Source organism: Camelus ferus, chromosome 17 (genome assembly GCF_009834535.1).
Source record: "Camelus ferus isolate YT-003-E chromosome 17, BCGSAC_Cfer_1.0, whole genome shotgun sequence".
Classification (NCBI taxonomy): domain Eukaryota; kingdom Metazoa; phylum Chordata; class Mammalia; order Artiodactyla; family Camelidae; genus Camelus; species Camelus ferus.
Window position 1 is genome coordinate 23799570 of NC_045712.1, and position 15993 is coordinate 23815562.

The following is a 15993-nucleotide window of genomic DNA, read 5'->3' on the forward strand; positions in this document are numbered from 1 at the left end:
GGAGGGGCGGGCAGGCCCGGGGCGCCCTCAGGACCCGCCTGGCTCAGGTGCGTGTTTGTGGGCAGCCAGCGACAACGTGCTGCTGGAACCGAAGACCAAGGCTGGGAGAGATCCTGTGCGCGGAGGGGAAGCGTTAAGTGCAACTAGAGATGAAGCTGGTGGGCGCTCCACATTCTAGGAAGCCCCGGCTCAGGAAGGGGGAGGAAAATAGTCAGGAGAGGCTGGTGGCATGGAAACTGAGAGAAAGCCGTAGAGAGGCTGAGGGCAACCATCTCAAATACCACTGGGAGATCCAGTGAAAGGAACTCAGAACCGGCCCCTGGCAAGACAGAGAAAAGCGTGGCGAGAAGGAGCAGCCTCGGCAAGGACGCAGGTGGGGAGGGCTGAGCAGAAAAGGGGCAGGACAGGGGGATGCGGCAGCTCCTGGCCTTAGAGGAGGGTAGAGACTGAGGGGGAGCTTGTTTATTTTTAGGATGGGCCAGCGCATGCTGCAGGCCAACGGGGAGAAATTCAGCACAGAGAAGACAAGAAATGGTTGCAGGAATGTACGAGAAGTGACAGGACCCAGAACACAGTGGCAGCAGTCTGGCAGGAGTTAGGGTAAGGAGCACGACCCTCCGCTGTTCTGGGAGGGTCGAGTTACAGACAAGCCTGATTGGGACCCACCAACCGGGAAGTATAGGGGGAAGTATGGGGTTGGGGCAGTGGCTGAGAGGGAGGGCGGGAGGGAGGCGGCCACAGCAGGACCACCGCGCAGCACCCACTGCCCGAGTCAGGTTGGAGGGGAGACAGTGAAATAGCTGCTGCTCTGGGGTGACCGGGCTAGTTCGAGCAGAGTGGGAGGGTCTGCATTCCGCACTGTCTGAAGTTTAAAGGGATGAAGAAAATGACTTCTGGATTCAGGAGCCAGAAACAGGAGGACCTGTTACTTAGACAAGATTTTATTTTCAGGACTATGTGTTTACTATTGATTAAATTTTAATATAATTTAATTCACACACAAAGACAATTGTGGAGAGCCTATCTAGATGCAGAGTGGCCTGGGGTTAGGTGCAGTGACTGAGGTCACGACACTCAGGCCTGAGCAGACACCAACTTGCTCATACCGGAGAAGTAGGATTTCTCTCTTTCACTCATCACTTCAAAATGCAGTGGCCGCCTGCAGAAGTTGCACTCGGCTGAGGAATGTGGCCTGAGTTCCAGCCCAACTCGCTTCCACGTGGCCAGCAGATTCTCTGTGAGGCGATAAAGTTTTTAAAAATTAAAGGGAGTATGTACCCAACAGAAATGGAAATATATGCCCCCAAACCAAACAAAAACTTGCACACAAATATTCACAGCAGGATTATTTTCATAATAGTCAAAAAGTGGGAACCCCCCAAACGTCCATCAACTGATGGACAGACAAAGTGTGGTATACGCATTACTTGGCAATAAAAAGAAATGAAGTGCTGATTCATGCTGCAAGGTGGATGAACGAACCTTGGAAACACTGTGTTGTGAGAGGCCAGGCATAAAGGACCACATCCTGGACAATTCCACTTAAATAAGATGTAACACAAAGGAAAGTCCACAGAGAAGGAGAGTGGTCAGTGGTTGACGGGCTGGGGAAGAGGGGCTGGGAAGTGGCTGCTAAGGGGTGCAGGGTTCTCTTGGAAGTGATGAAAATGTTTTGGAATCAGAGTGGTGACAACTGCACATTACCTAAAAACCACGAAACTGTATAATTTGAGAGGGTGGAATTTGTGGTATGTGAATTCTGTCTCACTAAGACTATTATAAAAATAGAGAAAACCCAACTCTGGCTTTACTTTACATGCCTTCAAGGAAGTAGTTGCTCCTGCATGGCTCCACTAGGTCGAGGTGAGCATTCCTAGCAGAGTGGCCCTCAAGGCTGAAGGCAGCAGAAGCCCCTCAGGTCAGGTAGGGACTCAGGAGGGCAATGCAAATGTGAGGCAGAGGCCACCTTAAGAGGCCCATTCAGTCTCTGCTTTTAGGTGGACACGAGGGTGGAGGATTGGGTTTATAGAACTGTGAGAGGCAGAATACCGAGCAGGTACCCTCATCGAGAGGGGTCAGGGGTGGAGTTGGCTCAGGGGACGGAGAGGTGCAGAGCCGAGCTCAGGAGGCCTCTCCTTTCCCCCGCAACAGCTGTTGCTGAGCGTCCTCAAGTCACAGGGACAAGGGGGAAGGGGAAACGATGAGGGGATCAGCAGGCTCCCGCAGAGCTTCCCAAACGATCGTACCATCCTGAAGTGAAATCAAACAACTAAATAGTTTTATACCATTTGAGAACACTCTTAATTGCTTGGAAAAAGAAGAGACAAATCTGAATGCCTCTGAAAGGTTTAACTCTAAACACTGCAAAGGCAGCTTCGTGCCGCTCTCCCACGAGGTGCCGGCGGCCCTCGGTACTCACCGAGGAAGTAGTTCATCATCTGCGGTGTGTGGTGAGGCGTCGGGGCGATGCGCAGCAGCTCCTCCCCCCGGGGCACCGTGGGGTAATTGATCGCTTGGACGTAGATGTTATGTCTGCTCATTAGTTCATCACAAACCTCTGTGTTTTTAGCAGCATCTGCTATCTGTTTGATGAGAACAGAAGGTAAGGCCAGACCAGGATGGACGACCTCTCAGCAGAGACTAATGGACACATGCCTACGTGGCTCAGGCTGGAGCACCATATGCAAGGCTGGCGGAGGTAAAGCGTTGCCCAGATGCCTGTAGTTTAAAGGGTCCAGCGTTGTTCAAGACAGACCAGAGAGCTAAAACCACGTTAGAGGTAAACTGTACACTGATCTCCCTCCCAGACTTCAATGGGGAAAATCGGAGGTTCTGTGACCCCTGTATGATGGCAGTTGGACATGTGCACCCTGGGGATGAAGGCAGCTTTGGTTATACCAGCTCTACTAATTAGATGAATTCAACTGTGACACCAACAGGGCTACCCTTGTAGTGGGGAGGGGAAGACCTGTTTCTAAATGAAATGAATAGAGAGCCATACTTCAAAGCTAGCCAAGCTCAGGCTTCCGGAGCTTCCCAGATACAAGCCCTGTGTTTAACCAGTGCTCTGGAGGAGGAACCTCCACTCCAGCCTGCTGAGTTCAAAGGCCTCATTCTCACTGTGAAGTCAACCAAAGGTGGAAACATGGCAGAGGGCCACTGGCTACAACCCTTTGCCCCGGCAGTCACATTGCCCCAGCCCCACTTCAGGAAGGACTGAACCAGAACATATGACATCCTGTGCAGAGGCCCCCAGCCAGTTCAGTCATAGACAAGTCATTACCCGAACAGGGATGATGTGGCTGGGGCAGTGGACGACGGGGAGGCCGGCATCCATCAGCATCTGCCTCATGAGCTTGACGTTGCGCTGGTGCTGGCGGCGAAGCGCCCGGCCCTCAGCGCTCTTCAGGATCCGCACGGACTCCAGCGCTCCAGCCAGCAGCATGGGCGGCAGGGAGGTGGTGAAGATGAAGCCCGCCGCGTAGGATCGGACAGTGTCGATCAGAGAACTCGTGCTGGCGATGTACCCTCCAACACAGCCAAAGGCTTTGCCTGGGGGGAGATGGGCTCATTTATTATAGCAACTGCCCCTAAGTGCACAGCCAGGTGCTGCAGAGCCTCAGAACATTTACTCTGCTCTTTCTTGTCATAACCTGCCCTAAGACTCAGGTAAAGGAATGTTCACCCATTTCCAAACGGGAAGAAGCTGAGGACGTATGAAAGGGGCTTGCCCAAAGTCACGTGACCAAGCTGGTGTCTGACCAGGATCAAAATGCAGGTGCAGTGCCAGAACACCAAGTGCCGCCTCCCTTCCCACCTCCCTTCTCAGCAGGCCGGCTGCATCCCTGGCGTCTGCACTGCCTGTGCTCCAGGAGAGGGTCTGAGCCCAGTGCCCTCCGTGAGCGTTACCCCTGAGGCCGGAACAGAACCCAGCTAAGGCGAGAACTGTTTTGGCGTGACTGGTTTTATTTTCTATTTCAGTAATCACAAAACTAAGAAAGAGCATTTGCTGGATGAATATGAGAAGTCAGAACCTGTGACGGCTGATTTAGGGCCAGCCTCATTTTTCAGTTCTTGTTAAGTCCACTTATGTAATCGGTATCTCAAGTTTCAGGACTAACAACTCCAGGAGAGTCTTTGTTGATCTTAATGTGATGTTCTGTAATTAACATTCTTGCTTGGACCCCACGCACGGCTGGGTTGCTCTTACACTGGAAAACTTCTCTCTCCAGCCTCTTTCATTTCACAACGACCATACCTGCATGAGAACTCTTTACAAGAAAAGGGCTGCTGGAATTTGGACGTGTGAATGAGTGCTTTCCTCCCAGCAAGGCTCAGCTCTGTGAACCCCCAGGCTCTCCGGGTCTGCAAAAGGTTCTCACACCCCTTGACGGTGCTGAAGGACGCTCTTTTTTGCCTGCCCTTCCCTTACCAAGTGCAGGCTGTAAATGGCATTTTTGCTAATTGTTACATGGCTCTCTAGCTGCCTAACTTCTGACATCCTCAAGTTGGTACAGGTTGCCTTTTTACCACACAGACACTGTCTACAGTAACTGTCTGCACACAGTTCACTTATCTTCTTCAAACTGAGGCAGGTTCTGTTGTTATCTCCATTATACTGACGAGGAAGCTGAGGCACAGAGAAGTTGACCACCAACCCAAGGTCACACAGCTAGTGAGTTATGCAGGCCAGGATTAACACCCAGCAGGCAACATGGCTATGGATTTGGAGGAGTCTGGAGTCTGGCTCCAAGAGACACTGCCTCTCAAGTAGGAGGAGCCAAGGAAATACAAAGTAGCCGAGTGAACTGGCATGGCTCCCATGCTATAGGCACAGAGCTTAGTACTTCACAACACAATGCCTCAGCCTGCAGGTCCTGACAACTGCTCTAGGAGAACAACACTAAAATTCTTTTCCTTTCTTTTTTTTTAAGCATAAGGGAACAATCTGACGCACAGAGAGTAAAAGCTGTGGCCGTGGTGTATAGCTGGAGCCACAACTATGCTTGGAATGAGCTCAAAAGGCAACAAGTGGCACTTCTGTCATGTTAGGCTGTGAGATTTACTTTGATTCTGTGGACTATGCCTCTGTGATTCAAGGAATTCTGCTAAGCTGTGCCACTTACTTAGATAATAAAAACTCACTCAAAAATGTGGCCCAGGCTTTAGATGCTGTCACACCATCTCCTCACCTGACCCAGCAGCCCTTGGCCTTGTTAGGGTTATGTAATTTTAGTGCAGATTACAGTCTGTGCAGAGCATACATACCAAGTGTTCCAGAAATGATATCCATTTTAGGCATAACTCCATCCCGATCGCCAATTCCTCCGCCTCGAGCCCCATACAGCCCCACTGCGTGGACCTCATCCACGAAGGTGATCGCTCCAAACTCATGGGCCACATCACACAGCTCTTCTAGTGGGCACACTGCCCCTGAGGAGAGACCACAGACCACTCTGAAGCACTTGGTATTTCACAGATTTTTGTTTTGGTAAGAGTTAGAACACAACAACTTACGTTCTAAGGTATCATTTTTACTATTGGGGAAAAAAATTAGCTTCCCCTAGTTTCTAGGTTACCTTGGGGTCTTAGAGCCTAATAAAAGCCAGAGTAGAAAATCTACATTCACCCAAATCCATACAGTGTCCCCCAGTTACAAAACCCTGGCAGTGAAAAAAAAAACAAAACAGAAATTGCAGAAACAAAATAAACATCACACTTTTAACAAGTTCAGGCTTTGTTTTCATTTGAGATTTCATATTGGCCTCTACTCTATGTAGACTCACCGTCCATTGAGTGGACAGTTTCAAATGCAACAATCTTGGGGACCGTGGGGTCAGCTCTCTGCAGCAGTTCTCTGAGGTGGCTGACATCATTGTGCCGGAAGATGTATTTTGGCACTCGGCTGTTCCGAATCCCTTGGATCATGGAGGCGTGATTCCCAGAATCAGAGTAAATCTCACAGCCTAACATGACAGAAATGCTATTTACTGCCATTTGCACCAAAAACAAATTACTTCTTTGACAGTCAAGGACAACAGACTTCGCCCTGAAAATGCTGCTTTTGCCCAGTAGGAAAAGACACTGCACGCCAGTTTCTTCCTGGCAAAATAAACTAGTGCTTCTCCTCTGAGAAGGCCCGTAAGTGCAGAATAACCCATGGTAGGCAATTAATCTGCTTTTAAATCTGGCTGCCTTACTCCAAACTCAATTGAAAGATAACTACAAATGATTAAGAGAATTCTCCAAAGGATTTTCTTAGAATACAAAGCACATCTGAATTAATTAGCTTAAAGATGAGCCCTGCAAATCTGACTCTTCACTGTTACCAAGTTCTACTGGAACTTGTACAGTTAGCACTTCATGTTCAATTCAAGAACAAATGCTCCCAGGTGCCATCATGACTCTTGAGTGGTTTTGTAAGCCTTCTTTGCTACCGATATCCCTGTTACTACTAAGAAACCCCCTCAAACTCAAAGGCCCCCACCACAGGCTTCCTTACCTGGCATCATCTTAGCCAGAGTGAAGAGGGTCGAGTCATTGGCCACAAAGCACGAGGAAAACAAGAGTGCTGCATCTTTCCCGTGGAGGTCAGCCAGCTCCTGCTCCAGGTCCACATGGAATTTACTAGTTCCAGAAATATTTCTAGTACCGCCTGCTCCAGTACCATGCTGTTTCAAAGTGTCTCTTGAAAAAAAAAAAGGGCAGACAGAAAATATATCTCATGGTTCTGAATACTGTGTAAATAGTTCCTCTCTTCAGGATCTAGGGACTGAAACTTATGTTAAACTAGTAACTCTCTCCCTGGGAAACCTGGGGCCAGAAGTTTCAACCAACTTCATCTTTAGACTCAGCACTACGGTGATGGCACCTCTAGGGAGCATCAAGAACAAGGGTTCATCTAGCAGTCAGTTGTTGTAGTTAATTTACTGAGGGTGCTTTTCTCTGACAAACGTCACTCTCTCCAATAACACGACATGAGTCTCTAAAGGGACATCTTAGATGGTGGTTACCTGAACCCTCTGCCAACCAGTCACATAATGGTAGGGTATCTCTATTACTCAACCTCAGACTGTGCTCTCTTTAGCAAGCCTCCGGGGGGAGTTTGAAAAGCAACTCTCCCAAGCATCCCTAGCCATGGCACACACCTCCTGAAGGACATGCATGACGGGCTCTCCCCTCCTTTTTAATGTCTTTCTGAAGTAGCTTTCTCTTTGCTGCTGTGAGATTTGGATTTCTCCAACCACAGCCATAAGCAAGGACGCCTCTGTGCAAGACTGCCTGGTGTCAAAGGGGCACTCGCTGGTGGAGAGGTAGAAGTGAGCGGACCCACGCAGTCAATGAGCCCATAAACTTGAACCCTCTCACGTACAGGGGCTCCACCAACTACTTACACACTAGGGCTTCTTTCAAAGTAATCTGTAAATAGTTGTAAAGGCTAAGAATAGTACTTCACTGTGACACACTTTTAGTTGCTGAATATTACCCCCATAAAAGATCCAACCCCAATAAGCCATCAATGTCTCATCAAATCACGTCAGTGGTAGCTGAAAGCTGAGGGCTACTTACATGACGGCCCCACACACCCGTGGATGGCGACTCATCCCTAGGTAGTCATTGCTACACCAGACAGACACCTGCTTTTTAGTGATAAGCGAGTCTGAATAGTCATCGGCCATGGGGAAGAACTGTGCTTTCCGGTTCACAGTTTTGAAAACTCGATAAGTATGGTCATTCTTTTTCTCATCAATTTTCTTCTCGAAGAAACGATCATACTGAAAAGTGGAAACAGCTAAAAACCAAACAAAAGATGGTACAGTCTGATGGTTAAGAAGCTCATCTAGAATTTGGTATAAGACCTGGGTTCCAATCCCAGCTTGGTCACTTGATTGCAGGGAGATTCTGGACAAATTAATGAAGTACCCATTTGGGGAAGTTACTTGACATCCTCATCGTGAAACTGACTGTGTATGTCTCAAATGACATGGCATACGTCGAGTGCTCAGCACAACACTTACTGTGAGCAGACCACAGGTACTAAGGGAGAGGAGGCAGGCTCCGAAGAGCAATGGTATTCACTACAACCAAGAGCGCCTACCTGCACCAAGCAAGGGATATGGCTTTTAATCCACAACTCGCCACACAATTATGTTTAATTCAACGTATGTTTAAGTTATAAATTGTGCTGCATCAGGCAAATGATGAGACTCACATTTTGGCAGGTTATCCTGAAGAAGATGGGACACTCGTTCTGGTCTTTGCTTTCGCATCATGTCCTGAAGGTTCTTCAGCAATCCACTCGGCTCCCCTCCGTCGGTCTTTACACTAATCACACTTGGGTTCACTGACGTTTGGGCAACCTCTGAACAGAAGTAACAAGAGAAAGGGGACCAATGTTCTATTCTGAGCTGATAATACCTTCCAGACATCTTGTCAAAAATGGCTTCCTGCCTAGTGCACAAAAATAACCCATCAGAACCAAAGTTGGATGGAACTGAGTGCATGGAGCTGCTCTTCTTCTTGAGTTACTGTCTGGCTTTGTTTTCAGGGCTACCAGCCAGCTCTGAGGAACATTAAAGCCCAGAGCTTTCTAGCTGGTGGGCATGCCTTCCCCATCTTACCCCTGACCCTAACTGAGATAATTTTCTTCATGGACGACAATTCCAGCTGTGTGTATCATTTCTGCTAGTGAGGATTTTGGGGGACACTGTGTGTTCCATGGATACAGCCACAACTGGAATGAAGGTTGCCACTCCATGACCATCAGTAAGACACACAGCTTGGGAGTCCTAAGACCACCACTTACTGCAGTGACACTGTGTCTTACCTTTTACCCCACCAGATGGTGGGAAAGAAACAAGGCACAAGTGGTAAGAGTCTATGCCTGTAGGGCATTTTCAGAAACTAAGCAATTCCTATAAAAGCTGGTTACATCACACACACACACACACACACACACACACACACACACACACACACACACACAGAGGAAAGAAAGTCCCACATTTTGCCATATAGTCCTCTGACTGTCTATCTTGATGACCTTCCCCCTTGGCCCTAAAAGAAGAAGGTGTTGACACAAATACTTCCCTAATAATAGTTCATACATAAATCTGAGGGCCCGAAAGCGCCCAAGGACCCGTTCACTCTTCCTGACGGCTCATGCAGTCTGTTTACCTTTCCTCACGGCGTGCATCTCCTGCACATCCTCCTGAAGCTCTAGGCTGGCTTTGCGGAAGACACTGCTGCCCCCTTGGCTCATCTGGGCTGCCAGGAAAGGGCACTTGCTCGCCGTGCCCTGGCTCCCGGGAAGGGAGGGGTGTCCGGGTGGAAGCTGCGTGCCATCAAGAGTCCGCTGGGGTCCATCAGGAGCCTGCCCAACCTCAGCTTTGGCAGTTTTGTCCTCTGAGGTGGGGAGATGGAAAAACAGACGCATCAGATCTGGTCGCACAGCACACAAGAAAGCCACTTGTTTCTTTCACTTCTTGCCTCAAAGACAAAGTTTATACTTACTCTGCCCCATGATCCAGACACAACTGTATTCTCAGTAGGTTCTGCCAGTTCACCTGTTCTTTCATCTGCCCCACTGGAAACGCTCCTGTGAAGACTTCACTGGCACATCCACCTACCTCTCGAAAAAGCCACCGTATTTCTCCCTTACAAATCCCTGAAGTAGTTTTCTACTTTTAGACAGCCCAGAGTCTTTGAGTTGGATTATTTCCAGTAAATCTACCCCAAGTATGCTCCACATGTTTCATGAGAGGACACACTCTTGAAGGTAATTGGCAGTGGTCATACAACTTTTTCTCTGCTAATGTTTCTAAACAGATTCTTGACAAAAAGGCTTACTGTTGCTTAACCTATAAACTACTGGTTTTCTTCTTAGCAAGAGAAGCTAGGCTAAAAGCAAGGTCTTTGGATTGTTGTCTGCTAGAGTTCAAACTATCAGTATGCTAAGCAGAGGCCACAGGGACATCAGTCACCTTCACACACCTCTTCCTTCTCATCTAGATCCATCAAAGCTCATAACTTAACACAGTTGGCTGGTGATTATGATTCTAGTTATAATGACTTCCCTCTCCCCTTGAGCAAATGCATTCATCTTCCTTCTAGAAAAGTCTTTCTTCATCATCCTGGAATACTCCTGTGAGTCATAGGCTGGGCTCTCCTACAACTTGGGTAAGCTGTCTCAAGACAGCTTTATTAAAATCTTCTATGAAGAAAAGTAAAAAAAAAAATTGCTTTCAAGTTCATTTCATTCACTATAAAAGTCAGTAAATACATAGTCACTGTAGGAAGTCTAGAAAAGTAAAAACAGTTCTATCATTCAAAACATAACTATTGCAGACAACTTGGTATATTATCTTATTCCCCCCATGTACAGGTTTAAAACAAGTTTTACTTATTCTCATGTACATGTTTATCCTGCGTTTTTCATTATAAAGATCTACCTAAGCTAGTAAATAGTTTGTGAATATCATTTGTGATGTTTGCATGCTAGTCTGTAAAAGCCACATTTTACTCAACCAAGACTAGAAGAGAGATCTATTGCTAGGGACAGAATGGTAAAAGAGGATTTCGATTGTTCAGTAAAAAAACCTGTAACCAACTCCTGAACAATGGTAAAGAGGAAAAAAAAATCCTACAAAGGATTAAATCCTTTCTACTAAAAGAAAAAAACATTCTTCTCTTGCAAGTCCACATTCAGAGAACACACCTGACACGGCCTATAACGTAAATTATTCTCTAGAATTAAGTAGAATCTGAAGAGCCTCATCCTCTCCTGGCAGAGGTAGACTAAAACTAAATTTAACTCTGATCTCTTTATTAAAAACAAAAATTTAAAAATCATATACAAAATAATATGCATGTCAAAAAAAAATCACTACTGCAACAAGTTCTGCATGATTCCACTTATGTGAGGTTTCGAGAGTACTCAAATTCCTAGAGACAGAAAGAGGAATGTTTGCCTGGGCCTTGGGGAGGAGGATGGGGAGTTAGCACTGAGTGAGTGTCAGTTTAAAGAGACTTCTGGACACTGGCTGGGGGTGATGGCTGAAGAGCAATATGAATGTACTTACACTGCTTACACTTAAAAGTGGTTCCAATGGTAAGTTTTACATTAGTGCATTTTGCCAGAGTAAAAAAAAATAATTTAAAAAAGAGAAAATGAATAGCATCCTTGCATTTAGTGGGAGTCATGTGACCAGTCCTGGCCAACAGATGTTATATATTGCTTCCTGGCTAAAATACCCAAGTGCTGGTGGGGCTAATGTAATATTTGACATTAGGAAATTGTGTCATGTTTGGGGTGTGATAATGGTATTTTGATGGTGCTTTTTAGGAAGAAGCCATATCTTTTGAAGACATATACTGAGATCTACAGAGGAAATTTCTGGAACCAGTTTCAAAATAGTCCAGTGAGAGAGTGTGTGGGGATACAAGTGAAGCAAAATTAACCCTGGATTGATTACTGTTGTACATGAATGAAATTTACTGCTACGAAAAATTTCTAAGATAAGCTGGTCTGAGACCCTCTCACTTTCCCCTAATGCAGCAGTGACGCAAAAGCCACCTATTTCAGAGGTAAAGCTGTAGGACACCACAGTGTGGAATCCCAGGTCGCTGCCTAGAAGAGAATTGTCTTGATTACCCAAAGTGGATCTTGTGTGAACAAGATGCAAATCTTTATGTGTTAGGCCCTTGAGATTTGGAGGTTGCGTGATACCTCAGTACAGCGTCAGCTAACTGAGTAACACATAGGTAGAACTGACTTTGAAGATGGTTTAGCCTGCAATAGCCTATATGGTCTGGAGCCAAAGATATAATGTATAAGATAACTGACTACATAAGAATTTAGCAGGAATTTGGGAAGGCACAGCACAGAGAAATGAATGAGGGCAAAAGGCACAGTCCAGACAACATAGCAAACGCAAGGGGAAAAAAAATCACAACTTGCAAAAGCTAAAAGCTTCTACTCAATTTTGCTGTGAACCCAAAAGTGCTCTAAAAATAAAGTGTGTTAAAAGGAAAAAAAAGCCAAAGGGCCAAATATCTAGTGAAGGAAAGGCTGGAACAGAACATTGCAACTTTATGTTTACATGAATGAGGCACTGACAAACACTAAGACTCCAACAGACATTGCCGTGCAATCTATAAGGTGGAACACTGGCCACTGCTTCATCTTTTTTTCATCAGATGGGAAAACTGAGTCTGCTGGAAGCCTTGCAGTTGGGGGCTGCCTTCTGTGATGGAAGGAAAAGGACACCAAAGCCAAAAGATATTCAGCAAAGTCTCAGTTCAATGTCTCAGAGTCCTGTTCTGAAAGTTTGTAACCGTAGTAATAACACATATTCATAAATTGCAAAAAAAAAATGTGGGAAAATTGAAAGTGCCTATTTTGTGGGGTTAGGATGGTTAGGATACAATCCTGGCACAGACTAACCCCTTTGATAATGTGACCCTCATCAGCACTGTAGACTAGAACTGCTTCCGGCATCTTGTAATGAATGCAAACATCGCCACCCTCGACTTCACTGCTTGTGACACTTACTCTCATTGGCCGGTGGGGTTTCTTTGACCTGCTGGCAGAGTACTGCTGAAGTGGACAGGGCCCGAGGGGCTGGCTTGGCCCCAACTTCCATCATCTTAGGACAATTTTGGGCATAGAACAACAAAGATTTGCCTGCCTTCTGCAGAAAAGCCTGAGGCACGCGGGATAAGAATGGGCAGCGGCGAACCACAGTCTCCATGTCCGGGAGGTGCACTGATCCTGTACAGAGATGATGAGTGACACCAACACTTGTTAATAATCAGGTAAATACCACTCCAAGTTCCCTGGTTTTTCAGGTGTCACCTGAAGTTGACAGCAAGGGTAACCTGAGACACTAACAAGTCTCACTCAAAAATGTCAAAGGACAGCACCGATGAGGGATGCAACTAAGAAGTGACCACACTCTACCCAAGTCACCAACTTCTTCACTCCCCAGCTAGGTACAAAGGCACCTGCGAAGCAACTTTACCAAATACAGTAAATACCCATGATTAATAACAAAGGAGGTGGGACACAACGGACAAGTCAGGAACAGGTTTGGGAGGTCAGAAGCTCCTTAAGGATGATGCACAGTGCAGATAAGACACCTTGGCACACACCCAGGTGGAGAAGTGAGGCCAGGGAAGAAGCCACTGTCATCCGTCCAGGCAGAGAGGACTCTTAGGGATTCTGATCTTCTCCTGGTCTCCACACTCCCAAACTCGAAGAAGGCATCCAGCCCAGCCCTGGGTTCCTGAGGCCAGGATTTTCACCGAGATCATGCCCCTACATCTTGGTGAACTGGGCATAACTAAGAAGGGGGCATAAAGAAGGCCTGGGGGACAAGGGGAAGTGCTCCTGGGACTAACTGGTAAAAGGCAAGGGCTAAAAAACGAGGGCCTTGGGTCTGGCGGTAGGTGCCGGTCCTGGGCACGGGAGACGAGAGGTAACCCGGGGGTCGAGGGCTGGAGAATAACGGGAGGGGTATGAGAAGGGAATTCTAAAGCGGCCGGTTAAATGGGAAATGTCGGGAGGGGGCCGATCAGGGAAAAGATCTGGCATATGAACGCTGACCTCGAGGCTGTGGGTCATTGGGGCGATGGGGGAGGGGTCCCAACGGCTAAGGGAGCAGGGCGCGGGAAGACAGGACACGCGGTGGGGGTCCCCGGCCGCTCCGCACCCTGAGCGCGGGTCCTCACCTGCGCGGAGAACTCTGCGGAGCTGGCGACAGCGGCGTTGGCCGAGGGTACCCCAGCTGATGAGCCGAACCAGCCGTTGCCCTTGTCGGCGAGAATCCTCAGGCCGGGACTCCAGTCGTCCTAATATACAGCGGGAGAGACAACTGCGCATGCGCCATGGGCGATGGCTGTCCCCGCGCAGGCGCTCCGCGGCGAGCTCCTGGAGTCGGAAGGGCGGAGCCGGCGGAGTGGCCCTCCTGTCTGGGCTCGGTGGGTGAGGTTGCCGCCACCGCTTCCCGGGATCACCTGCCGGGAGGACGAAGGGCACGGATGTGGACGGGTGACTTCATCCTGCACCACCTTGTGGTTCCTCACCAACTACTCTATGCTTCAGAACCCTACGCCCCTACGGTGGGGCATTAAAGGGCAGAATCCTAGGGGAAGCGCCACTAGAGCCAACTGGGGGGCTGGAAGGCTGTAAAGATGGGTATTTGACATAGAGGAGAGAGGGGAAACAAGGGGTTCCGGACCAGGATCTTAAGCAGGATCCGCCCTACCCCAGGGCTTGTTTTCACAGCAGAGGACTTCCCGGAGGAGGTGGGGCTGGAGTGACCAAGGATGAAGTGGTCTTGGGGCTGATTCGTTGGGGTCTGGAGGGAGGTGAGTGAGGAGGAGCAGAAGGGGAAGGAGACCTAGCTCTGGCACTTTATGGTCCGAGATGAAGGGACTTCACCTGATTCAGAGAAGGAACACAAGGAACAGGGCTGCATGGAACCCATACACCACACACTGGCAGGGGAGGGTGGAAGCATGGGGCCTGACACATAGTTGGGGTTTAACACATATTAGTTCTTATTTTTATTTTCCACTGTGGGCTTTCCAAAGTCCCTTGCTGGCCACTCTGGCTGGGAACCAGCTGGATGACTCAGGACTCTCTCCCGAAGTTCACAGTCAGACTTACCTCCTTTGAGTCTCCCCCAAACCACACCTGCAGGATAGAGCTTGGCAAACCCCTCTCAGGAACGCCAGCCTGGCCTTCCTCCACACCCTTCCCAGCTTAACTTGGGTTTGGTTGGGCTGGACCTGTGCCAGGCTCAGAGCTGCCCTCCTCCACCTTGAGGAAAGGGCCGTCCAGGTTGATCCTTCTCCAGCTGAGCATTAGTAAGAGGAACAAAGTCTGGAGTGATGATGACCAAGGTGTGTCCAGGTCCTTCCCAGTACCCTCTCTGGGCCTCTGACCAGCTTCAAGGCAGGTGAGATGAGTCCACCTTTAGAGGAGGCCTCTGGGTCTAGAGTGGCAGTGGGACCAGTCCAGGGGTCCAGAGTGAGGGCTTTGCCTGGGAATCCAAGGCCCAGCTCTGCCTCATCCTGCTGAGGGGCCCTGGGTAATGCCCACCAGTCAGAGAGGAGGTAAGAGAAAAGGTCAGACCTAAGTGCTGCTAGAAACAGGATAAAGATGGTACTGAGTACTTTTGCCAGTCTCAGGGCCTCACTTTCCTTATCTGGGCAATGGACCCATAATCTCTGTTCTGCCTGCCTTGCAGGGCTATTTGAGTGATCAGAGGCTAAGCAGAAGCAGAGCTGGATATTGGAGCTGGAGAAGCCCCAGCTCTGAATCTTATTTGGTCTTAGGCAGGCCACAACCTCTCTAAGACTCCATTTCCTCATTGTAAAGCTCTCCCAGCCCTGCTTGTGCTTGGCAGGAGGGTCAGGTGAAGTCAGAGGCTTATTGCTTAAACCAACAAGTTTCCAGCCCTCTGGGAGTTTCCTGTTTAATAGAGGGAAATGTTGGGAAACAAAGCAGACCCACATGAAAAATGAAAGAGAATGTTGTAAATAATTCCAGATGGAGGAGAAGGCTATTACTCCAACAGGCGCTGAATGAGAGGGGGAATCCCAACGATGAGGAAGGCTTCCAGGAGAGAGCTGCTGGCTGGAAGCGTGGGCCTCTATGGGACTGGGAGACTAGTGGGTCAGGCCTTCAGTGGAAAAGGCCTAGTTCTGTTCTGGGGGTGGCAGGGTGAGTCATCCTGAGTAGCTGGGCTGTGGGGGTGCAGCTGGGATGTGGGCTAGGAAGTCAGACCAGAAAGGCCATGAAAGAGCCACAGAGCTTCCCAGTGTCAGGGTTCAAAGGACCATCACCAATGAGGGCACTGAGCAAAATGCGTAATCCTGGACCATTCCCCTTTGATTCTAACCTAGGAAGCTGCATTTTAACCAGGCCTCCCTCCCGGTAATCCAGGGATGGTGTATCTTGGGACCACATTTTGGGAAATGCAGCCT

The 15993-nt window shown here is 48.4% G+C and overlaps 1 protein-coding gene across 2 annotated transcripts; it reads right to left on the reverse strand.

The window, feature by feature from the left end:
* Positions 1 to 914: 914 nt before the first annotated feature.
* Positions 915 to 13889, reverse strand: ALAS1 (5'-aminolevulinate synthase 1). 2 transcript variants are annotated; one of them, XM_006179984.3, is made up of 11 exons: positions 13732 to 13889; positions 12554 to 12772; positions 9178 to 9405; positions 8213 to 8362; positions 7570 to 7792; positions 6503 to 6687; positions 5787 to 5966; positions 5269 to 5433; positions 3284 to 3552; positions 2420 to 2582; positions 921 to 1235 (listed from the first exon to the last, which is right to left on the reverse strand). In XM_006179984.3, exons 1-11 carry the CDS (start codon positions 13880 to 13882, stop codon positions 1075 to 1077), a joined length of 2094 nt encoding a protein of 697 aa, XP_006180046.2. In that variant the 5' UTR covers positions 13883 to 13889; the 3' UTR covers positions 921 to 1074. The 2 variants fall into 2 exon arrangements, with proteins under 2 accessions (XP_014410798.1, XP_006180046.2); XM_014555312.2 differs by lacking the exons at positions 12554 to 12772; positions 13732 to 13889 and adding an exon at positions 9514 to 10879 and having other exon boundaries at positions 915 to 1235.
* Positions 13890 to 15993: the final 2104 nt, after the last annotated feature.

Coding starts and splice junctions, on each gene's coding strand:
- ALAS1 (XM_006179984.3), bottom strand. CDS start 13,882: ATGCGCAGTTGTCTCTCCCGCTGTATATTAGGACGACTGGAGTCCCGG. Junction 9,406..12,553: donor AACCCCACCGGCCAATGAGA/GTAAGTGTCACA, acceptor TCCCCACCTCAG/AGGACAAAACTGCCAAAGCT. Junction 6,688..7,569: donor CGGGTGTGTGGGGCCGTCAT/GTAAGTAGCCCT, acceptor TTTTTTTTCAAG/AGACACTTTGAAACAGCATG.